Here is a 24,274-nt window from a genome sequence, read left to right as displayed (position 1 = left end):
AAGAGAACTTGGTTAAGTAGAGTGCAATTCCCCATGCTGAAATCTGATCACAACTGCAACAAAAGTTTACATTCTTGTCATTTTCTTTTGTGTGTGATCATTAAAGGTACTGTATCTTCAGCTGCTTAATGCCTTCTTTTATAACAAATGCATCCCTTGTGCAAGTCAATCAACCACAAGTATTTCCAATGGCACCATGACTCTTTGTGCTTCCTGTCCAAATACTTAGTAGGCTAAGCCTCGAGAAATTTGCTACCACAGCTGAGTAGGTGAAGGATTTATACAGCACATCATGGTCTGAGTGTTTATGAAGATAATTACCCAGTAGTAGAATAATTATTAAGTATGAGTGAAAAATACTAAATTTAAACCAGCCAAGCTACCAAAATTACTAAACTTGAAGCATATGTTAAAAAGATAAAACTCAAATACCTGGTGGCTGGTAGCAAAGTAAGAATGACTGAAAGCTGTCTCATTCTGTCTAGACATAAAAAAAAAATACAAAAAGTGCAAGCGGGCAAAGGTGTGCAACCTAGAAATTTGATCAGAGAAAGACTTCTCAGAGGCTTCCTTTAGGAAATGAAAAGTGCTTTTTACTGCCTGTGAAGCACTTTGCACATTATGTTTTAGAATCGACAGAAAAGAATGTTATGTGATCTTTCCTTAGTCTCAGGAAATGTCACAGGCAAGAGTAAAAATGAGGGGGGAAAAAAACCAAATTAACCAAATGAGGGGGGAAAAAAAACCATTAACCAAATGAGGGGGGAAAAAAAACCAACAGAAAATAATACAGTCAAAGCAAGAATCAAATTTAAAGTTCATGTATCTAGTTCATCACTGTGCTACTTCAGTACTAAAGTGATGTGTATGGAGCACTGCAAGTACCAACACAGCATCAAATTTGAATAATAAAGTGCACTGAGTTTAATGTTATACTGAATTAAAGGAAGATATTTTCACTTGAATATTGGGTAAACCAGTACAAAGGCTAGTTTTTATAAAGAAGAATTTTACTACTTGAGCAGGCTTGTGCTATGTAAAACTGTTGTTCTAATATGAGAAATAAGTGAGGTGAGCTTAGAGTAGTAAAGTTACTGTAACAATATGGGGTGGAGAAATATTAGGAACAGAGGGCAGTATGGGAGAAAGAAATTAATACAGCTTGCAAGCATTAAATATTTCACTTTACATCAGCAATGGTGGCTTATTGCTTGCACTAGCATTTTGGGGCTTACTCCAGATACCTTGTTAGTGCAGGCAGAATGTAATTAATGGCATAGACTGACAGAAGATACAAAAGTAACAAATATTCTGTTTTGTCACTAGAGGGAGTTTAGAATAACTCCTGTTCCATGACCTTACTCTGGAATTATAACAGTTTAAGAGAGCTAAGTTTAACCCATGTATTACAGTGACATCTGGGGTTAATCTGGGTACAGTATGTAAGAGAGAGTGTGTTGCTCTTGCTGAATTAGGCCATAGCTAAAAGTAATTAGTACTCCTTTTTTTTTTTTTAAACCAAGTAGAGGATGTTCAATAAATAACTGGATGCCTGTGGGAAAAAATGCTTAGTAAGAGATTTGTGAAATGAGTAATAAAAAAAAGTAAAAGTTGACTTAACTTTTTTGAGTTGATTTTTCATAGTGAAAAATAGCAGTCTGACTTGAAAATAAAGTTGCCCAAGGCACAGCAGGCATTGCACATCTTAAGAGCTGGTCCTGGTCAGTTGTTAGTTGTGTTCACTCAGAAGGGAGAATTCAGGTTGAGGAGGAGTGGCTGCTCCTCCTTTCACTTTGTGCTTTTTTTATTTACTGTTGCATTTTAATAGTCTGAATTGTTTATTTGCTCACAGTCCCTGCTTTGCTAGTTTGGTGGTTGCCCTAATTTCGGCACGTGCTGTTGCCCAAAGCTGATGAAATGCAGTGCATGTGGTTAGAGTTTCACCTAGAAACACCTGGGGTGTCACTGCGGCACTGGTGGGGATTGCTGGATGGAATTTCCTGGCTTCATTTCTTCACCCCTGACCCCTTGGAGATGCTGATCACCATCTGCTCCCTCATACTCAGGGTTTTGTGGTTATTCACTGTACAGAAGCTTTTGGCTCTTTGTTGTGTTTTTGGTTTTTTGAAAATTTTTGTCTGTGCAGTCAAAGTGTGGTTTTTGTTAATCTCTTAAGAGGTCCTAAGGGTAAATTTAATTGTTACCTTAGAGACAATGTACAAAGTATATTGCTAGGTTTTCACTGGAACAAAATCTCAGGCCTTTCAAAATAATTGTTTGCCATTTCTTTCAAGGTTTCTTGGGTCTGAGAGCCTTTATTAATCTCACTGCCTCCCCCTTCAGGACACAACTGCAAAGTGAAAACTAATGTTCAAATTGTAAATGCCATATGGGAATGAAGGAGAAAACAAAACAAAAGAAGCCAAACCAAAAGGACTGTTCAAGTGTTCATATGTTAATCTTTTTTTCCCCTCTCTTTTCATGTCTTGCTCTTAGGTCAGTCACCACCCACCTATTTCTGCATGCCATGCTGAATCTGTGAATTTTGCTTTTTGGCAAGGTAACTCTTCAGTCTGTCATTTACTTTTACAATGTTCATAATGTTTTAATTGTATGTCTGATACAAAGTATCCAGAAGTTAGGAAAATTTTAAATTCCTTGCTTAAATTTGTATTAGAATGGTTTTATGAAATCTTAGCCTATCCTTACTTGCATGCTTCTTACTTGGATCCTCTGCTATTATAAAAATTCTCAAGAGATTTTGCTTTGTTTGGATTTTTTTCATGTAACATTAATTGATTATTATTTTCATGTACAAATATCTGTTCTTCTTTAAAATCAGGTTTGTTTGGCGTGTTGGGGAGGGATGTTGTTTTTTAGTAAAAAAGAATTGCATGTCAAGCTATTTATAAAACAAACAAGCCTGAAGACAGCATGAAAACACTACAAGTTAAATCCTGAACCTTGGCAAATCTTGTAAACCTGTTCTGAAAGCAATTTTCAGAAATGAGCATAACAGCAAGGGTAAATACATTTACCTTCTCTTTCTCTGCTGGCATTATTACAGTATGTAAGATTTTGTGCTATTTGACTACTGTTTTTTTTCAAAACAGTAGTTTTGTTTGCTGTGTACTGTAGTGAAGGTATCAGCCAGTAACAGCACCTGTGTGATTAGATTATTTTGGAGTGCACACAAAACATAACCATGCCTTTTAACTCACTTAAAATCCTTCACCCAGGGGTTTGTCAAATCACAATGTGGCCATATTGTCATCTTTTTTTTTCCTGATTGGCTCTGCTGACTTGATTATAGTTATCACAGATGGAGCCATACTGAACAGATATTGGAACCCATTAGTCTGGGCTTTATTATTCTGTGTAATTCTTTGCTTTGTAAACAAATACAGAGACACAAGAATCCTTTTGTTCATAGCCCAAAAGCTAAGATGACCAAAAATTTATTCAGTAACTTGAACACTGTTTAAATAAGATCAGATAGCACCCTGTCTTAATAAAGATAGATGAGACTGATTTGTTTAACAGATTTTGACAACTCTTATCATTCAAATATTTTAACACTTCCATTTAGAGAATGAAGTTCTTCTAATGAGAGATGAGAATCTGATTACTGTTAAAGTCTGAGATTTGGTCCTGATGGGCATAGGACATTCAGTCAGGGTGCAGCAGGATTGGGGATTTTTGTTTGCTTTGTTTTTAAATATGGCTGGCTGAGCTTATGGGAGGGCTAGACAGTGATTTTTTTTTCCATTGTAAAGGCAATTTTAAAATGCTTTGACCTCTTGTAATGAGGCTATGTTAACTTACATGGAAAGATTAACACCAATTTAATCATAAAGGCAGCTTGTCAGTGAGTTCAGTTCTTTCTGTGTGCAAAGACCTTTTCACTTACTGTGTCGCCTTCTCAGCTCAAAAGGAGACAGCAACATTGCCAGGGTAGTGCTGTCATCCCACCAGGCACTGACCTTAGTTCATGTGTTCCATCACCAAGGAATCTCCTGATCACATCTTGTGAACTGAAGACTAGGCTCTCACAGGCACCAATAGTTTGGAAATAGCTTTCCATGACTTAGGAAGCTGGCACTGCTTTTGCAGAGGAGTGTCAACACATGAGCAGTGGAAATGAAGGAAGTTTCAGCTATTCCAGCATCTGTGCATGAATTAGTGTGAGCACAGCTTTGAAATAACACTTTGCTTTTTCTCTTCTGTCCTAAAATTCTTGTGTGATCAAGTTGTACCCTGGCTCCCAAGATGTTTCCCACATGCTGATCTCTGTGGGACAGCTTTGCCATTTATGAGAGCATAGAATTTGGCACAATCTGGTGATGCATTTTAACTGTTAAATTTGGTAGGGTGTACCTTTGCCCTTTCTCTTCCATCCCACTGCTGAAGAGAGAAAGCCAGGACAGAATTTGCCTCAACAGCATCACACTGGAAGTAGCTTTGGAGCACTTGTGCAGTGTAGGAATCACAAGAGAATCACTGTCACTGAAGATGCTGACCCAGCACCAGACTTCAAAGCCAAAAACTCAAAAGGTCCTTTTCTCACATGATAAGAAAAGTAATTTCTTTGTGTGCAGAATTCTGCCCTGTATCCCATTCTGGTCTTGGCAGCCCAGTGTGGCTCATTCCTCACTTGCACATACATACTCGGGGGATACCTGAGTAATTTCTTAGCTGTGGTTTGAGCATCCATCTCACAACCAGTGTAAGAATTTCCCCCAGAATTACACAGGAAATGGTGTTTTGTTTTCCTTCTGTTAGAACTAGCATCTTTTTGAGACTAGAGTTTAAGTCTTGCCTCTTTTTTGGGTTGGGCAGGGAATGGAGTTCCTAGAGTCTAAAACAGGAATGGTACTATTCCTCTGAGCTCTGAAGTTACTGTGAAAGTCACTGCCTGGTTATCTAGCCCAGTTTAACTATACACACATTTTGCCATGCTTCTCTCTGTTTCTTTCTTTTTCAGGTGCTTTTGCTCAATAAATTTGGCTAAACTTGCATTGAGTTTTCTTATATTTTTTATATTTTTGAAGAAAAGGCATGAGGCTTGGACTCCTCTTTCTGTGATTCAAACAAGATTTCAAAAGACCAGTTAAACTTACAGAGGGAGTTGGACTAAAACCCTCCGCCATTTTATGCCATTTGAAACCTTCTTTAGCCTCTTGACTGTGAATTTTCTTGTTAAATTTTTGTATTTGAAATTCTGCTTTTGTCTTTGAAAATGTCTGCATGAATGCAACTGAACTGCAGACAAGTATATGCTGCCTATGGTTTATTCAAATTCCTTTATTTTGCAAAAATTTTTGAGAGGACTGTTAAACATCTGTTACTTTGCTATTTAAATAACCAGTATTATGATGAAAATCAAAAAAAGCAAACAGCAACAACACCGAACCCACCATCATGTATTTGAAGGTCCCACAACATTCTTTGAATGCTTCTGTTGAACTTTGTCATTTTGAGTTTCTTGAAAATAAAGTAGAAGCCAGAAACAGCATGATTCACCCACCTGTGACTAAACCTGTCTTTTTTTTACTTCTTGTTCCAGATGTCAGATGGAAAAACAAATTCTGGGGGAAGTCCATGGAGATTGTTCCAGTTGGCACAACACACGTAACTCTTCCAGCGTAAGTGCCGCCACTGGGCTCTGCTGTTCCTGCACAGGCATTGGTGCTTGCACACACTGCAGCCACGTTCATTCAGAGGACAGCCAGCTCTGCTCTGCCCTTTGGAAGGACTGGGGCCTTTGAATTCATTTAAAGAGAAAAGGGGAGGAAGAAAGACCCCACCGAACCAAAACCAGAAGCATAAATCAGAAGCACTGACTCTTTCAAAAGTTATGAAACACGAACAATGAAAAAAAACCCTTTACTTTTGTGTACCTTGAAAAAAGAAAATACCTTTTCATACTTCATTTTTGAAGGAATGAAAAGGTATTTTCATACTTCAGTTGAATTTCAACTTTAATGCATTTTAAACTCACAGGGAAAAACTGTAGGGTAAAGGAAGCTATGAATTCTTTTGGTCGAGTATGGGCTTGGGGGAAGAGGTGGTGGTGTTCCTGTCTTTTTTAACTATATTTGTAGGGACCCTGACACCATGGGGTGTTCTGGGCTGTAGGCAAGGCAGACAACCATCATCACTGCAGAAATAATGACTGTAAGTGATAAGTAGAACCACTTACATATCTGGTGTCCGTTATCCAAGGAGGCAGCCACTGTAGTGAAGTGTTGAGTATAATTGGTTTGTTTCCTTTTGTTTTTTTAAATAAAAATCTGTAGTGTTTCAATGCTGGCTTGTCAGAGTGCCCATTATTGATGAGCAATTAAAATCCCTTAAAATTTGGCCTATATCCATCATGTTTGCAGAACCAGAGGTCTAAAGGTTGAGTATTGTTCCAATTAAATCTGTTTTCCAGTGAGAAAGTACAAAATTAATTAATCTGCCATCCTGCCATCTGAAAAAAAAAAAACAAAAACAACAAAGAATTCAAGTACCTAGCACTCATCAAATCAAGCATGTCTTTTTTTTTTTTCAAGTGGATAAAGTTGTAGTCTAGTAAGATAGTATCCAAAAGGTGATGTATAAACCATGTTATGTTCATAGCACCTGCCCTAAGCTTTGAAATGAAATGATGTGAATGAGTGCTCAGAGCCAAAATAATTAATATATTAGGGCCTATGATGGGCTGATGAACTGGGAAGCAATCTGATTCATGTGTGATCTCCATGTGTTGATTTGTATCCCTGTTTATTTGATACAGAATTGGGTACAAAAAAGGTGCCCAGGCTATGGGGAAAATTAAGCATTAGTATTAAGGTTCATTTTGAAACTAATAGATGGTTTTAGCATTTATGATAACATGTGTAGGTAAGGGCAGAAAAACAAGTTACTGTGGGATAAATTGGCTGCATATCTGCAAGTCTGTACAAACTGTCCTTGTGTGTGCCCTTAGAAAGCAGCAAGTGATTAAGGGGAGGAAGGGAAAGATTCCAGTAACTTCAAAAGGAAGTGTGTGAGGCACTTGCTCTGGGGAAAGTGGTGCTTTGTAAGTTTATATTTTACCTTACCTGTGGTGAGTTGGCCATCCATACCCAGAAGAAATTGTAGAATGTATGTCTTCATGAGACTTTCCTTTCCTTGATGCTTTATAAAGCTGTTTTATAAGAGCATCTACTTCTTTCATAAAAGGTGAAATGTTGCATTCACTATTGGTACTTGTTTATTTCTCCCTGTCTGCTGTTTCCCAGTGTGCAACTGCATCTTGAAGTGCCTGGTGAGAACTTTGGCTCTTGCCTAAAGCACACATGTTAGGCTCAGCCTTGAGGGCTTGAGCCAAGCTTATTTTTGAGCCAAGTACATGTTCTGGTGGCCCATGTCCTTGTGTTCTCCATTGTCACTGTGTTACAAGCTTGGATGGGCATCTCAGACTATAGTAGATACCAGAATGATTACTTCTGGAAACTTAAAACTGGTTAGAAGGACAAGTAGATAGAGAGAAAACTGAATTCAAGACCAAAGTATCTAGCAGAAGTGAAAAGGATTTTCTGGGAGGTGGGATTGTTGCCATAGGGTTTGTTTTTTAGAAGGCTTGGAACAAGATGAAGCAGTCTAGTAAAAAAAAAGTTTATTTGGTTTCTCTAATCAAGTTGCCTGCAAATGTTTTTCCTCAAGCTTGAGCTCACTTGAACATGGCATGACAATTTTCTTGTGTGTATTTTTCCTTACAGTTTTAAAGACCATTTTGCATGGAACAAGGTGACATCCTGCATCCATAACATCTTGAGTGGGCAAAGATGGATTGAACACTATGGAGAGATCATCATAAAAAATCTAAATGATGACACGTGCCACTGCAAGCTGACTTTCATAAAGGTAACCACAGCAGTGCTGGCTCTGCCTTTTCTAACAGGCACAGCAGTGGGAGGATGCTCCCTGCTGAAGCTCAGCACTTCTGCTTACAAGCTGTAATTACCTGTGATTCCTTGAAAACTGTAACTTTGAAGGAACTGCCACTCACTAGACACAAAAGAGAAGCAACAGCTTTCTTGAGTGATTCCACTGGAAACGGAGGAATTATGGGGAAAGGAATATCATGGAAAACCTACTCTGGGTTTGATGAGAGACAAAGGCACAAGGTGGCTACTGACATTGGTTACCACATGCCTCCTACTGGCCCACTGGCACATGCTGTGCTTGCAGCCATTCAGCAGCTGTAGGACCAGTGCTTAAGCAGGGTGTTTCTCCTGATGCTCTTTTCTAGCCCTTTTCAGGTTCTCAGAGGAGTTTGAGTAAGAGGTTGGGGTGTTACTCAAAGCTTTTGCTTCAGTACAAGTACAGTATATGACTTCTTCAGGAATTGTCCTTATAACTGAAATGAAATTCAGTTTTTGGCAATAGATTACTTTGTAGTAAATGAAAATCAATGAAAATGTAAAGAAATGCCAAAATTTCTAATCTGAGAAATACTTTTATAAATCATCCTAAGAGACTTACCTTAACCTGCATTTTGTGTATCTGATTGATGGAGAAAGGCTCTGCTGGACATAAAACAGACCATACAAATACAAGGGATACAGTACTTCAGTGTACCTATGCACATGGCATGCTCCCCAGCAACTTTGGGGTTTTTTAATTTGTTTTCCTGAATACTTTGTGCTTTCTAAGAAGCATTAGGATAATTTTTTTTTCCCAAATACTTACTTGAAAGTACTTTCATGTATTTTCAGAGCTACTCTGGATGCCTAAAGTTCGAATATTTAAGGCTGAGAGCCTGCAAATCTCACACCTTTGATATTGTAAAGTGTTTAAAGTGGAGATTAACGTATGAATTCCTTCTCTTCCTCTTCTGCAAATTTGGGAGAGATGTAGATAACCAAGTCAGGACTCAGGGTCAACTGTCCTTGGGCAAAATTCAGGGTCAGCTGCACTTTACCTCATACTGCCCCTAAAAAAAAGCAAACAAAATAAATACAGTTTTCAACACCAGTATTTTAAGAAGCTAACATACTAATAGGTTTGTATTTTAATGGTAGTAACAGCAGTTGTTTGCACTTGACATTGTATGCACACCTAAATGAACAACTATCATTGCTCTACAGCCTGGTGCTGCTGGCATGGCAAAATGGGCTGCACTTGAGCTCCTATGTACCTTCTTTCTCCTTGTTCCTTTTCATTCTAGGCAAAGTATTGGAGTCCAAATGCACATGAGATTGAAGGCAGTGTCATGGATAAATCTGGGAAAGTTGTGCATCGACTCTTTGGGAAGTGGCATGAAAGTTTGTACTGTGGGACAACTTCATCTTCAAACTGCATATGGAGAGCAAGTTAGTGATCAGAATTGCTCATGTACACAAACTGGGATCTTCAGTATAAGCTTACTGTTTTCATATCTTTATTATGCTCCAATTTCTTGTTATTTTTCTGTAGGACATTAGATTTTTGTCAAGCATTTAAAACTTACATCAGAAGAATAGATAATTTAAATGATATGAGAACTTAATCCCATGGCTTCCTGAATTTTCTCCATTCTCCCTCATTTTCATATTTGGGCATGAAGTGAGTATTGAGGACTCTAGCAGGAAGGGGAAAAAAAGGAACAAACTCCTACTGTTTGTGCAGAGAAGTGTTGTTTATTTCATGTGTTGAACACTGGAGGATAGCCCACAAAGCTCAATTCTGTAATGACAGTGATAGCTGAATTTCTCCCAAGCTTGTGGGGTTTTGTCTACTGTGTTTTGAAAAAAACATTATGATAATAGCATGGCCTTCATCACAGTTGTGCTGTGATTCAGCTGAGAGAACAGAAATCTGTCTTGTAGCAGTGCAATTATCAAGGGGGATGTTCTCTTTTGTCACATTATTAAAAACCTCTTGTTCCCCCAGAATTGACACTGTGGATCAGGCATAAACAAATGACTGGTGGGAGCTTGAAATTTTCTTTCTCAATATAATAGCATTTAATTTAAATTCTGAATGTACTTTTTTCTTCTGTAGATCCAATGCCTAAAGATTATGAACAGTGGTATGGATTTACACAATTTGCACTGGAGTTAAATGAACTGGACCCACAAACTAGGTCATTACTCCCATCCACTGACACACGTTTTAGGCCAGACCAAAGGTAAGAACCTTCAACTCCGAAATATTTTCCTAAAATAGTTCTTAATCTTTTGTACACTCACTTTACCCTGAACTCAGACTATTTTCTGTGGATAACTGCAGTGTGTTTCTATTTTTACATTAATGTGCATCTGAAACAGACATTGTAATCACTTATTGAGAAATGGTCTAGTTATTATGGAAGTGTGTCCTAAAATTGCCTCTTGGATGCTTCTAGATAACTGTCTTTCCAAGGATGTTAAAACCTCAGTACTTCAGGTACTGGATATTGAGCATACAATATTTGAGTAACCGAAAACTGAGACACTAGAAACTCCTTTCTGCAGTGAAATTTTAGCTTTTGCAAATTTCCAAGTAGAAGAATCTAATTTAACTGTGACTCTGAGCTTGCTACAAGAGTTAGTTTTCCTGAAGTGTTTTTTCATAGTGCAGTTGTCTGCAGAGGTAGCTGTTTACCTTTCAAACACTGTGAAATACCTGCTGGAAAGATTAGATTCTTCTGGGGGCAGGAGACCAATTGTTTATATCACTGCTGCTGCAGGTTTCTGGAAGAAGGGAATATTGAAGGAGCTGAAATGCAAAAGCAGAGGATCGAGCAGCTACAGCGAGAGCGACGGAAGGTGCTAGAAGAAAACAATCTAGAGCATCAGCCTAGATTTTTCAGGTACTAGATAATAATTAGCATATACTGTCATTTATTGAAACGCTTATTATAGATCTGATTCTGAATTTCCATGTGAGAGGCTCCAGTGTTTTCCAGGGCTCCCCCATATACTTTGGGTTTGTACTTTGGTAATGTAGAATACTCCCGACTTGGTTAAAACTCACAGTTATGTATTAGTTTTCTATTAGTACATCCCTGAATTTTATTTTTTTTTTTGCATTGATGGCAATTGGTCTACATTTGAATTTGCCTGAGTGAATGTAGCACCTTTGATTCTTTGAAGCAAACTGGAGTAGCTGGATTTAGCTCAATTACCTCTGCTGAATTCAGTGGGATTGCCTGGTGTGGAAATGTGCAGAGTTGGAGCCTTTCACTTCCAGGGCTATTTTTGAACATGCTTCCCCTATTTTAGGGGGAGAGAATTATTGTTCTGAGGGCATTTTATCTCTTCCTGTTGTAAATCAGTTAAACAGGAGACTTGAGGCATCAAAAGACAAAAAGGAATGCTGGTGAGGATGTGGTCTTTTGCCCCCTAGTTTCTCTGTCCTCCTGCAGTGAAAGAGTTGGAGCCAAGATAAATGTTGTATGGGCCTATTAGCAGATCTAGGATCCTATTTTTTCTGGATATATCTATACTGTACTTCTGAGGAACACTGGAATGGTTTAAATAGGTGCAAAAGGGAATGGCTTACACTACTACATCTGACAAGCTGGTGAGATAACTCATCACATGCCAATCACACCTACTAAAGGGAAGCAGGATAAAGGCAAAGTCTAATACTTTGTGATTGTATATTCACAATGAGAATTGTGAATAAGAATGAGGATTTGAATCCTTACAATGAGGATTTGAAAGCTGAGATTTATCCTGTAGAATTAAATGGTGGAATAAAGAATTTAATTATTATATAGCAAAAGTATTAGAGCAGATAGGAGTTAATGCATTTGGCTCTTTAATAGTGATGTTCTCTGGTGAACATGAGATTGAGATGCCTCTCCTTGGCCCACTGCAGACACACCAAGCTGTACTGCCTTGTTTGCAGGCTGCAATGAGCTGCACTGCTCCTGGTTTGTGGGCTGGATTTGGTATCTGTGCATGGTGCTACACTGCATTACACAGCATATAGATGGAAAAAATAAGCTTACATTTGTTTAATCTTTGATAGGAAATCCAGCGATGACTCCTGGGTGAGCAATGGAACCTACATGGACCTTAGGAAAGAACCTGGTTTTTCCAAACTGGACAATCCTGTCCTCTGGTGAAAGAGGAGCTAAGTGAAGACATTCTGTGCTGTATTCTTGGATCTGATTTAAAAGACATATATAAAATATAACTATATATCTATATATACACACACACATACAGAATGTGTGTGGTGTATGCATATGTGCAAATCTCCAGAATCATGCTTAATTTAGAATCTGGTAATTCATTTGTTTCCTTTACTCAACTATTGCAGTGATTGTTTGAATGTATAAATATCCTAACTTCCTTTTATAAAATATTTAATAAATAGTGCTGAATGTTAACAGATGGAAAAGAGAGGAGCTTTTACACTACTTTTTCAATGTGTAATAATGTTAGTTCTGAGTTAAATTATGCCTTACTGAATTGCATTGGAGACAGTAGCATCAGCATCTCCTAGCTGTGCTGAGGAAGAGTGCAAGCCTTAGTAACTCAAATTGTAGGTAGGCTTCCACAGTGCAATGAGTAGTTCAGCCGTCTCTGGGCTGGTATAAATTGCTAAAACAGATTATCAGCTGGTGCTGGAATCTAACTGTGATCTTTTGCTGTCTGCAGGAAAGATTTAAGTAAGCTTTTGTTTCTATTAACTTCCTTCTGAGCTTTGTGGAAGAGGTAGTTCTGAGCTTACGTCGGTGGTTCTACTGCCTTATACATAAACTGTACCTGGTTAAATGTAGTGCTAGAAAGTCAGGAATCGCCAAAATTTTCCACTGGGAAAAATTTTCACTTCAAATTTATAGCCCCCAACAGGGCAAAAAGAGGAGATCATTTGTAAATACTGCTTGAGCACTGACTAGATGAAGAAGCTCTCTCTTTTTCCAGTAAGTGAAATCTTATACAAAGCACGAAATCCTGTGCTTCCATAGCTTCATTTGTTTTTATTCACTTAAAAATTGCAGCAGTAAGACTTTTTAAAAAGTAAGCAAACTGATTATTTTAAGCTAGAAATTTTTTCCTAGTATTTTGATATTTTCTACCTCTTAAGAAATAACGTATTTAAAATCTTATATTTAAAAAATTACCATCTGCCTTATGGAGAAGTGTTTGGAGTCTTTGATCTTCCTCTGTTTTTTTGTTAAGTTCAGATAGATATTTAAACGTCTTGCACTAAATCAATTGCATCCCTTTCCTGTAATTTTATATGTATGGTTCAATATGTGAAGCTACTAAACCATAGGTCAGAAATTTAACAGGAAGCAAATGTAGCAGAAGCCTCACTTTTGAATGAAGATTATAGAGATGGGTAGTATTGTTGGTTTTTTTTCATCAAATCACAATGCCACAGTCATTAACAGACTAATTTAAAAGATAGATCAGTCACACATATCTGCAACCCAAGCCTGATCCATGGTTCTTCAAATCTGCTCCGTGTGTCTGCAACTCTCTGGCAGCAATGCAGTTTTCTATATGATAGACCTGCATTCTGTCATCACACCCTTTTCTTTTCTTTACATGCCACTCTAAAGACACAAAACAAACCCAAATGCTGGGTTTGTTAAATTGGCTTATGGCTGGAACAACTGGATATGGTATGGATAAAGTAGACTCCTAGGAGGACAGACTAATAGCTTAGAAAAGCTTGCACTTTACTGCAATTGTGCTGCATTGTTCTAGAGAAAATCTATTAAAAATGGATCTTTGTATTATATGTATCATGAAGGAAATACTATGAAGGCTTTAAATTTTAAGCAAAATCTGTGGTGTCAGATTAGATGTATATTTGTACTTTGGTTTCTATTACCTTGAAGCCTCATTGTCTCAGAGGCAGATGAGTGCTTTTTCACCATTTTTCATTTTGCCCAGGATCTGCCTCACCATCATTTCCATAATTTATTACCAAAGAAGTTAGCATAATTATATCTAATTAATATGTCTTCGAAAAACTTGACTACCATGCCAGCAGCTTTAAACAAGGCAAGGTTCACACTTATATGAAGACAAAATCTGGGCTTTGATTCCAAAGGAAGTCTCAAACTTTGGGGGCTGTTTGGCTTTTCAAGAAAAATGAGGTTCTCTTCATGCCTTGTTCCCTTCCTGTCTTTTATCCTTGTATTAACTGTCAAAACCTGGCACAGAAATGAGTTGATAATTGCAATTATCCTTGCTGTTGGTAATTACAATTTATACTAAAATTAAGATTCATTTAAAAACAAAAGAGGGTAGAGGAAATAAAAGCTTTTAAGAAAAGGAGCAAAATTTGTGGAGGCTGCATTAAGCTTGCTCATTGTCATATTTGGCAGCTACTGTGATACTGCCTGATCTGATTGCTGGGTTTGTGTGTTCTGTGTGTGCAGGGGATTCCCCCACACAGGTATGAAACAAAACAAGTCTCATATGGGGTATTTGAGTCAGGATTTTTGAGAAATCAGACTGGCAGTGCCAAGTCTGATTTCTCTAACACTCCAAACTCTCTGAAATACAGACATGGGGTGAATGACAAGAAGCATTGGGCTGAGCAGTGCCTTATATAAAAATTTCTTCATCAAAATTTCTGTATCAAGAAAGTAAACTCCAGAGTTTTAGCACTGTCTCCGTAAAAATGCCTGAGAATAATCCAGGGTGTTTCTTAAATGCATGAAGCAAAATCGTTGAACAAGTAATTGCTCCTTTTGTAAATCTGTAATACACACCTCCAAACACAATGTAACCAGTTGTGAATGATCCTCTGACCCCACATTTCCAACTGCAGTATAGTTTTCCCTGCTTACTTTTGTATGAAACAATTGGGTTTAGTTGTTAAACTTCTGTTATCTGTATATTAAGAAGTGGAAGAAATTTGTCTTGATGTTAGTTCTGTGTATTTCTGCATGTAAATATATTCAACATTCACAAAGTTAATATATTCTATAAAGTTACTCTTGGTAAAATCTGAAATTTTGGTAATTTTCTTCCCCAAAACTTCAGCTGTGTTAATGGGTACAAAATTTATATTAGCTTTCTGCAGTATAACGAAGACAACTGTTATTCTTAATAACTGACACTGAGGGACGTTTTACCCACTATTTCTACCCTGAATGGTAAAAAAAAAAGAATGCATCAGGCAACTTAACTGCTTCCTTTCATACACAGATGTTATCCCCAAGGTGTGTGGCTCTATGGACCAGTCTTAAAATTTCCTGATGACCCTTGCCTGCTGTTGTAGCTGTCTTATTTCATGACTTTACAAACACTGCTTAATATGAATTTGGAGGCCAGTTTGAGAAGCACTCGTGCAGCTCTGCCTTTCTGTGTGTGTCTCTTCATAAAGTAAAACCCTCACTATAAACTTCCATCAAGGTGATGGAGCAGCTTAGGCCTTTGGGTGTTGAACCCCTGTGTGATTATTCAAGTTTTAAAGCATAGAAAGAAAAAGAAATCCAGGGAAATATTATACATAGGAACTGAAACCCGCAGCTCTCCTTTCAGATTTGCAGGCTTGATGCTTAGTTTCTGATTTTGTGTAAATTTTGGATTACCAAACAGCATCACTTGTTCAGGAGGCAACTCTGGGTGGTCTAAAGTGCCCTTTAGACAAAGTGGATCTAGAATGCACCATTAATCACTGCATTCCTTTCTGGATCTCTGTTCTCTGAGATATGCTTGATGTGATAGTTTTCCAGCACTGGAAAACTTTTTAGACACTTTTTGAAATATAGATCCAGCGGTCTGTACTTAGATTCTTTATGCAGAGCTTGGAAAGTTAGATGACTGGAAGGAATGCAAAAACCAGCCCAAATTTTGATACAGAAACATCCTGGAGATCTGTTCTTACACCAACCAGTTTTCTTTGAAAGACGGGAAACAGGATTGCTGCTTTCTTTTAAAATCTGGCCCCTGAAGGACATAATGGTTGCAAACACATTCACCTGTACTGCCTGGCAGCTTAGTGTTGAGTCCAGATCATGGTACAGAAAGAACACCAACTCATGGGACCAGAAATTAGGGCCCAACCAGGGACAGCTTTCACATTGCACAATGGTCCAGTGCTGGTCTCAAAACAAACAACGCCCCCAAAAACCCCAGCCTAACAAAGACTTCACCCCTTTCCATGCCCCCTCCCCCTCCTTTACCTCAGCTGTTTACAGTCCTGCTCAGGTTTTCTTTGTGGTCCCTTATTCAGTGTCCCATTTTTCTCTTAAATAAAATAACCTGATGAATAGGAAAACAGCCCATAGCAACAAATGATAAATCATACCTAGAGGCTGTAGTTAAATTTTTTTCCCCATAAATTCCTTCTGTATCTTTTCTTTGACTGTGAATATGACTTTCTTACTCTCTGGAGTCAGACCTGGTAAGGGTAGTGTGCTATCAAAATATGAAGCTATATCTGGTCAGCAGATCCTAATTACAAATGTCCTTGCATCTGCTTTTGTGTAAATCTCTTGTGTTGTCTCTCCAAATGACCAGCTTGGCGGAGCAGGAAACTTTCAGCAGATCCTGCTTTGTTCAGTATGGCTTCTTTTTTGTGTACAATTCATGCAGAGGGGGCAAGCTGAAGAGGAGTGCAAAACTTGGCCCATGGTGCATTTTAATAGCGAGAAGGATGACATCCAACTCGTCCACATATCTGAATACATCTTGCAAGGGCTAGAATGAGATGGTGCTATTCAAATGAGTGACAATAAAATTACAGGGTTTTTTTGGTTGAGTGTGTTTTCATTCCTGAATTATTCCTACAATAAATAAAATTCACAGTGTTCAATAACTCATCCTTTCTATTTTCTAGCTACTGGTGGGTGCAACTTACTCCAGCAGCTGTGGGCATATAAGAAACTGCACATTATCTGGCTTACCTTTTGAAACTTAGTACATGCTGTAACCTACCACCACATGTATTACTGTACTGCTCAGTTCTTAGCTACTGCTCTTGCTGCAGCTTTTTGAAAGCAATAAGAGAAATTTTCCGCGTAAGTAGTTGCCATATGTTCAAGAATTATTTTAAATGGTTCATTTTTTTAAAATATAAATTGTGGATTTGGTGTTTTAATGTGTAAAACAAAACTGAATTAAAGCTTATGAGAATGTTTGGGATGCTGATCCACAAGAGGTGATGATGTCCATCACCTCCACACATTGGAGATGATTGGCATCCCTGAGAATCTGATCTTTGTGTTAACAGTATTTTCCTAGTTCAGTATTGGAAAACCATCTCACATGTATGAGGTATTACATAAACAAAGCTGCTAAATGCTGAATTTGTTGTTTGTCTTGATAGGACATTAGTGATTTCAGAATGAGGAAAGGTATCTTATGTATTAGAATTATTGCTGACTTTCAGATATTTGAGAAGTCTCTCTGTAGTCAGGACCATCCCTGTTTTCTGCTTCACTCCAAATATTTGTAATAACATTGGAGTACCTTGATGCACAACTTGATTTATTATTTTTGTCTCTGTAAGCAATTTAGTTGGATGTTAATAAATCATATTTGCAAAAGGTGACAGAGCACCCTGACTTTTTCCCAGGGGTTGTAAGCATCTTTCTTAAAAGGTTGTTAGTGGCAGCTGAAACAAATCTCACTGCTGTAGTGATCTGTGCTTCTTACACTTTGTAAAATGGCAAGTAGGAAAGAGCTTCCATCTGCTAGAACCCTTATTTATCACTCTAACAATCTGTCTGGAAGTTGTGCAATGTTCCAGTTGTACTGCTCTGCACAGCTCTGCTGCACAGCCAATGTGCCAGACACTGGGGCAGGAAAGGGGGTAAGCTGATGGAATCCATTTACAGCTGGAAGTTTATTCTTAAAAGCAGTTTTTAGCATACAGATGTCCAGCATAAATATTATGCTTTATTATGAGTGCAGAAACCACAAACTAAATGTTTTCCATAAAACAACTTTTAAAAACAAGGAAACATGGTATTTACTGGGTAAAATAAATAACTGGAAAGAAAGGATAGAAATGTGGTGGTTTTCCCCTTAGAGATGGTGATTCAGGACAGCTCTGCCAATCAGACCTCAGTGATGTCTCACAGTCCCACCATAGTGTATAAAATGCAATATGGATGGACTAGGATGAGAGTACAGTGAGTGTAACTCCTGACCAACGTGAAATTCCTGACTGCAGTTCTGCAGCACTTTGCAGCCTCAGTGTCTGCAAAGATTTGGTGGGAGGGAGCATGGAGCATTCAGAAAGAGCTGGGAAAACTGGATCTATGGATTTGTTGCCATGCCAAATATCCTCAACTGTGGTACATGGCAGAAACAGGATAGAGGCCAAAAGCAAAACAGTCTTTACAGTGGGCCAGAATCAGCTCCTGGATTTTTGAAATCCAGCCATTTGGTTCTATTGGGTTAAGAACTTTGGAACTTTCTCATCATGTCAGGAGGAATTACTTCATTGCTGATTTATTTCGTAGAGATCTGATACTCTGATACTGATACTGTTTAATTGGTATCTAAAATAACTAGCATTTAGTTCAAGTTGCTGGGAAAGTTCTGGTTTATAGAAGCAGTAGTATTTTTTTCATTATAAAAGGGAGAGGAAAATTGCAAGGGATGCTCATTATTGGTGCCCTATGCATAAGCACCCAGGGCAGCAGGAATTTCTCTTGCAGAGTGAATTTCTCATGACTGCCCCAAAAGTTAATACCACACCAAGTACCCACAGTGTGGTCAGTGCTCCCCAGACAAAACAGGCTGTTCTCCTGTACAGAAGTGCAAGATAAATTTGGCATGTGTAGAACTTGCATCCAATTTGTGTTTAAGAGCAGCTGTCTTTTCATTTACAGTAATCTCTATTTTAAAGTAATTTTGCTTACTGCAAAATGATTCAGACCTTCATAGGGTGAGGAAAAACACTGACAGCTGAGCAAAGCTTGCTCTACATAGTAACCAACACATCTTGGCTTTTTGTTGTTGTTTTTTTATGGTCTGTAAATTCTATATTATCTATAGAATATATAATTATATGTTCCTTATATTGCTTTCCTGTTGCAAATGTTGCTGTCTGTGCTTGGTTTAATGATTTTTAATTTAGACCTCTCTGTTTTATGCATAAGAATTTGTGGGGTTACTGTTTTTAAATGGGGTTAAAAGCTGGCCAGAATCGAAATTCTGATGTATACTTAGGAATTTGTATCTTTGCTTACTCTGTACCAAGGGAAATATTTGAAATTACTTTGTGCAAACTCTCATTTGAGGTAAATCAACATTGCTCTACTGAGCTGAATGTAGCTGAGGCTTGAGTTAACAGAGAATTTGTCTCTGTGGGCTCACTGATGTAAGTTTTTACAGGCTCTTGAACCAGTAATAAATTCCTGGAACACAAGATGTTGTGTATTAACATCCACTGTTTCTGACTGTAATTTCAGGCTCCAGGAATTATTGTCTTCCTCTAAATATTAGGGTACTACTTATCCTTGAGGATTTTATGTGCTGATGTTTCACATGCTATTCTAGTAAAACCAGCTGTTAAAATTCAAAAGTACTTTTTTTTTTTTTGCTTGCTTAACATTGTTTGTCTTTATTAAAACTTCTTGATAAAAATTGTTTTCCAAAATTACAAATTCCTTACTTTTCAGCTTGTGTCAAAAAAAAAAAAGAAATAAAGGCTGCAGTAAGGCAACTTTGAATTACTGCCATACATGCCTTGAAAAATCCTCTCCTCCTTTGGTTTTTATGAGGATGTGTCTGCAATGCCTAGATTGCTGCCTAAGGCAAGGAAGATTATGTAGATTTATCAATAGATGAGAACCTGTCTAATAGTTGAAAGAGATTTACAGTTTTGTTTACTGCAAGGTTTGTTATAATTTTGGCAATTGACAGACTGAAGATGGAGTGAAGTCAAGAGGTCATCCTACTTGTATTCATTGTTTGCTACTTGCACTTCGGTCAATGAAGCAAACCCTGTAAAGGCAACTGGAGCTATATAGGTTTTTTGGATGGAAAAATCAATTTTTCTTACAAGGTTTAAAAATAGTGCACCAAATTATGAAGTTCTTTGGTGGGGAAAATCTTTTACTAAGGACTTTGCCTAAGAGAGGCACTGCAAATAGGTCAGTTAGGGTAAGCTTCACTTTTCTGATTTTTCTAGTTACTAAAGAATGGTGAGCCTAGTCCTTCCTTAACATGTCTTCTTTCATTCTTGAGACAGACTAAAGCTTCAGTTAAAGGTGATGCAGGGTAGAGTACTCCACGATATTATATTCTCATCACCTGTGAATATCAGGAACTGAAAAAGAGCATAAAAAGAGCATGTGCCACATCACAGGGAAAATAAAAAAGCCCTAGTAGGAGCTCCATTGTACTTTATGTAGGTGCAAAGCTTCCTAAAGCTGGTGCTCATGTGAATGCTTTGGTAGCAACATGAGTTGGTTGTTTGACATGGTGGGAGAAAGGAATAAGAGGAAAGTGTATATGCTGAAATACAATCCTCAGTATTGAAGTGTGCAGTCATGAGGTCCTAGGAAAAAGGAGTAACTGCAGTTCATGCTTTCCCAGTACCAGCTGCTCATTGTTTCCTTTCCTGACAATGCTCCCTCTCAGGACACAGCTGGTCTTCCTTCTCTTTTGGAAACTGTATTGCTCACAGTATGGTATGTTGGCATTGTGAGGCTGGACAGTAACTGTGGGAGAACCAAATAAGCCCCATCTCAAGCTGACAGCAACTGGTTCTGCAGGAGAAGCACAATCCCATCTCCCAGCTGCAAAGAGCTGTCTCTGGCAATAAGAAAGCCATCCACCCAAGGGAACTTGCATCATCTGTTACAGATGCCATTCACCCAAATCACTGCACCATCCAGATAAACAAGGGCAGTAAAAGCAGCAAGGACACCAGTTTTAGTCCTGTGATGAAGCAAATAAACTTCATTTTTAACTGTCAGAGAAGAGGCCAGCACTTCATTTCATACATGAGGTTCTCTTCCAGCACAGTGAAGACCTGGTCTGCATGTGGAACTGCAATGTAACAAATAGTGTCAACAACCTGGAGTTGTGTGACTCTGTCCCGAGCTGCCATCAGTATAAATCTGCAAGACAATAATTGCTCTTTAGTTCCCACTCTGTTCAGAAGGACACCTGCAGCCTTTTCACAGAATCAGTCAGGTTGGAAGAGACCACATTTGATCGTCTGGTCCAACCTCCCTGCTCAAGCAGCGTCATCCTAGAGCACATGGCACAGGATTGCACCCAGACAGTTCTTGAGTGTCTGCAGCAAGAGACACTCCACATCCCCTCTGGGCAGCTTGTTCCAGTGTGGGGTCACTCACACAGTAAAGAAGTTCTTCCTCATGTTCAGGTGGAATTTCCTGTGCAGCAGTCTCTGCCCATCACCTCTTGTCCTATTGCTCAGCACCCCTGAGAACAGCCTGGCTCCATCCTCTCTGCACCCTCCCTTCAGACACTGACAGACATTGGTGAGGCATCAGACATCAGTCGTCTCTTCCAGAGGCTGAAGAGACCCAGCTCCCACAGATTTCCTTGAAACAGAGATGCTCCAGTCCCTTAATGATCTTTACTGGACCTGCTCCAGGAGCTCCATCTCTCTCTTGCACTGAGAAGCCCAGATTGGGACACACTGCTTTTATATCTACCAATCTGTTTTGACCCAAAGCACCCTCTTTATGGTACCTGCTGTCCTTTAGGGCAACACTGTTGCATAATATAAAAAGAGCTCCCATGGAATTACCAGCCCACACACTTTTTAGCTGCTTGCCAGCCCTTGCTCCTTGTTTCAAAAAGAGCTGTGTTCCTTTTTCATCCTGTTCTCTTTTATGCAGAAAACCCAGGTATGTTCTTACCCACTGTTCTTACCACTGCCTGTAGGACATTGAAAAACAAACACTTCACATGCTGAAATTAGGGGGAGCAATAGCAAGCTGAAAAATGAAGTGACTAAGAAGAAATATGAGGCCTTCTTCTTGGTACCCAATGGGGCTGTCACTCCAGTGGGAAATGGGATAGGATTTTAACTTCTGTCCTCCTCTGAGTGTGTGTTTCTAGAGCAGAAGATGCAGACAGCTCCTGGCAGCTCCTGCTGCAGAGCCCCTGGGAAGCTGCAGGAGTCCTGACTCACTTGCAGGAGCAAAGCAGCCTCACCACTCCTCAGGACCCTCTGTAGCCACTGACTTCTTTGCTGTTTGTGGTCTTCTCCTCAAGCTATCTGCCACTTTTATTGGGCCATGGCTTGCTTCAAAGACTGATAAACAAAATCCTCAATTTCTATCTTTGTGGGCACTTAAAACTACTTTTAATTTTTTGTTGTTGTTGTTCTGGAGAAACCCCCTTCACATTGTCCTGGAACAGGAATTTCTGCTATTGCTCCTGCAAGAGAGAATGAGCTGACAACAGGTAATCAGAAGGGGGATTATGGAGTTGCTAAACAACTAGAAAAGAAAACAAAAAAGACCCAAAAAACCAAAAGGGAGAGAGAAAATTTGTTTTAAATCACAATAAAGCTATTGCTACAAATGTAGTACATAACATGCATCTGGCATTACTCAATGAAATATTAATGTTAGCTTCTGAACATTTTGCAAGGTTTGACTATGGCCATGCTCCAGTTCTGCAGCAGCACAACACGAACACCATCCAGCTGGTGGCAATATGTGGGCAATCACATATTGCCCATTCTTCAGAAAATTCTGCCCAAATCATTTGCTCCCACTAGTGGATAATGAGGTTTCTTGAGGATGCTTGTGCATACACACTCAGAGGATGCAAAAGGAATTGCAAGAAGCATAACATATCTGGAGAGCTGATCAAAAGAAATTTAGAGCCAGTTTTTCTCTCTACAGGCAGCTTCAGCCATGGGCTCTTTCCCAGGGATCTTTTAACTCCTGTTGCTTTGCCAATTTTGTCCTAAATCTTCTATGTGTTCTTTAGATATGCTTTCCTTAGTATTCCAGTAACTTTAAAGTTGTCTATAAATAGCAAAATCACTAGGAACTGCCCCAATATTAGGGTGACATTTTTACTGATTTGAAAATTTAACAGTAGAATAATTATGAGTGGAAGTGCAATTTATTAAAACAAATTATATTATGTAAGCATTCACAATCAGTTACCTAGCTGCCCATAGTAGTAGGCACTGTCCAACTCTGAATGGTGCCCTGTGCTGCTGCACAGTTAGATTTCAGAGCAGTGCCAGAAACCCTGACAGAGTGCTTACAGTCTGAAAAGTGTACATGTGCACAGATGAAGGACTTCATTTTTTGGAGGCATGGTGGCAGGTATTTTCTGTTTGCAATGTTTTATTGAAAAAAAAAATTCTAGTAATTTTTATTTAAATACAGTTTGTCATTTTGACTTTGTCACTCCTGTTCCAACTGGCCAAGAATTAAACATGTAGAAAAGAAAAAAAAATTAAGAAGCTTGAGGAAGAAGCTAAATTTTATATTTTATTACTGATACATTTTCTAGGCTTTTGAAGTTTAATGTTGAAGTTTAGTGTAGTCTAATACTTTTAAAATAACTGTTTATATAGGATACACATGAAAGTTGTTTGGGGCTCCTACACAATAGTTTGAAAGCCATTCTTTTTGGCTAATTTATGAGCAAGTTTTACTACTAAATAGCTTGAACAATACAGCAGCCAGATGGTATTTGATAAAACATGGATGAAACCAGATGGTTTCTAATAAATTATTATGGTAGGCTTTTGAGATGTGTAAGAAATGTTATCTATTCCTAAGTCTTCATTTATCACTGTTGTAAAAGAAATAAAGTTCTGTGTCTGCCATCTAATCTACAATTTAAAGTTAGAAGCAACAAGTTTATACAAATTCATGCAAATTTTTCTCCATAATATTATTGGAGACATCACAGAATCATTGCATGGTTGGACAGAGTGACAGAGGGGAGCCCTGTGCCACAACCTGTGCACTACAGAAAGGAGGTGTGGCATTACTTCCCCCCATGCCAACATGAGTGCTGAAGGCAGAGCTCTGACTGAGCTACAGCAAACAGGTTGTACTGAACACATCTGTCTCCTGCATCTCACCATGGCACTCTCCAGTGGTCCTTCCAAGGGACTGGAAGGTCCAGAAGTGAACTCTGTTTTCCTCATATTGGTCTGTAAAGGTAGCAGAGTTGAACCTGGCAATACAAGATAGCCTCTCAAGAGTGGCCAAACTCATCTCACAGCAAAATCTTCAGATGGGTAAAGATGTCACCCTCCCATCATCAAGAGCAGAATGCACAGAAGCTCACAGGAACGGGCAGGGGAGCACAGCAGAACGGTTCTCTGGCTGTTCTGAACTCACACAGCCCCTCCTGGCTCACTGCACCCTCCCACCCATCTCCCCTTC

General features: G+C 38.7%; 1 protein-coding gene across 4 annotated transcripts in view; it reads left to right on the top strand.

Annotated features, from left to right (window-relative positions):
• The window catches only part of OSBPL3 (oxysterol binding protein like 3), an 82,820-nt gene extending 69,459 nt beyond the window's left edge, over nt 1–13,361 (top strand). For all 4 annotated transcript variants that reach the window (XM_054273984.1, XM_054273982.1, XM_054273983.1 and 1 more), the window contains 7 exons: nt 2,497–2,560; nt 5,567–5,645; nt 7,749–7,893; nt 9,200–9,344; nt 10,015–10,141; nt 10,682–10,804; nt 11,971–13,361. In XM_054273984.1, coding sequence (XP_054129959.1) covers nt 2,497–2,560; nt 5,567–5,645; nt 7,749–7,893; nt 9,200–9,344; nt 10,015–10,141; nt 10,682–10,804; nt 11,971–12,067 — 780 coding nt within the window. In that variant the 3' untranslated portion in view covers nt 12,068–13,361. The remainder of the gene's footprint in view (nt 1–2,496; nt 2,561–5,566; nt 5,646–7,748; nt 7,894–9,199; nt 9,345–10,014; nt 10,142–10,681; nt 10,805–11,970) is intronic.
• The last annotated feature ends 10,913 nt before the right edge of the window (nt 13,362–24,274 follow it).

Source organism: Melozone crissalis, unplaced genomic scaffold, assembly GCF_028551555.1.
Source record: "Melozone crissalis strain CALT ecotype California unplaced genomic scaffold, PUWL_Pcris_2 ptg000016l_1, whole genome shotgun sequence".
NCBI lineage: Eukaryota > Metazoa > Chordata > Aves > Passeriformes > Passerellidae > Melozone > Melozone crissalis.
The sequence above is the reverse complement of the archived record's forward strand: the minus strand, read 5'-3'. Positions and strand labels throughout refer to the sequence as shown.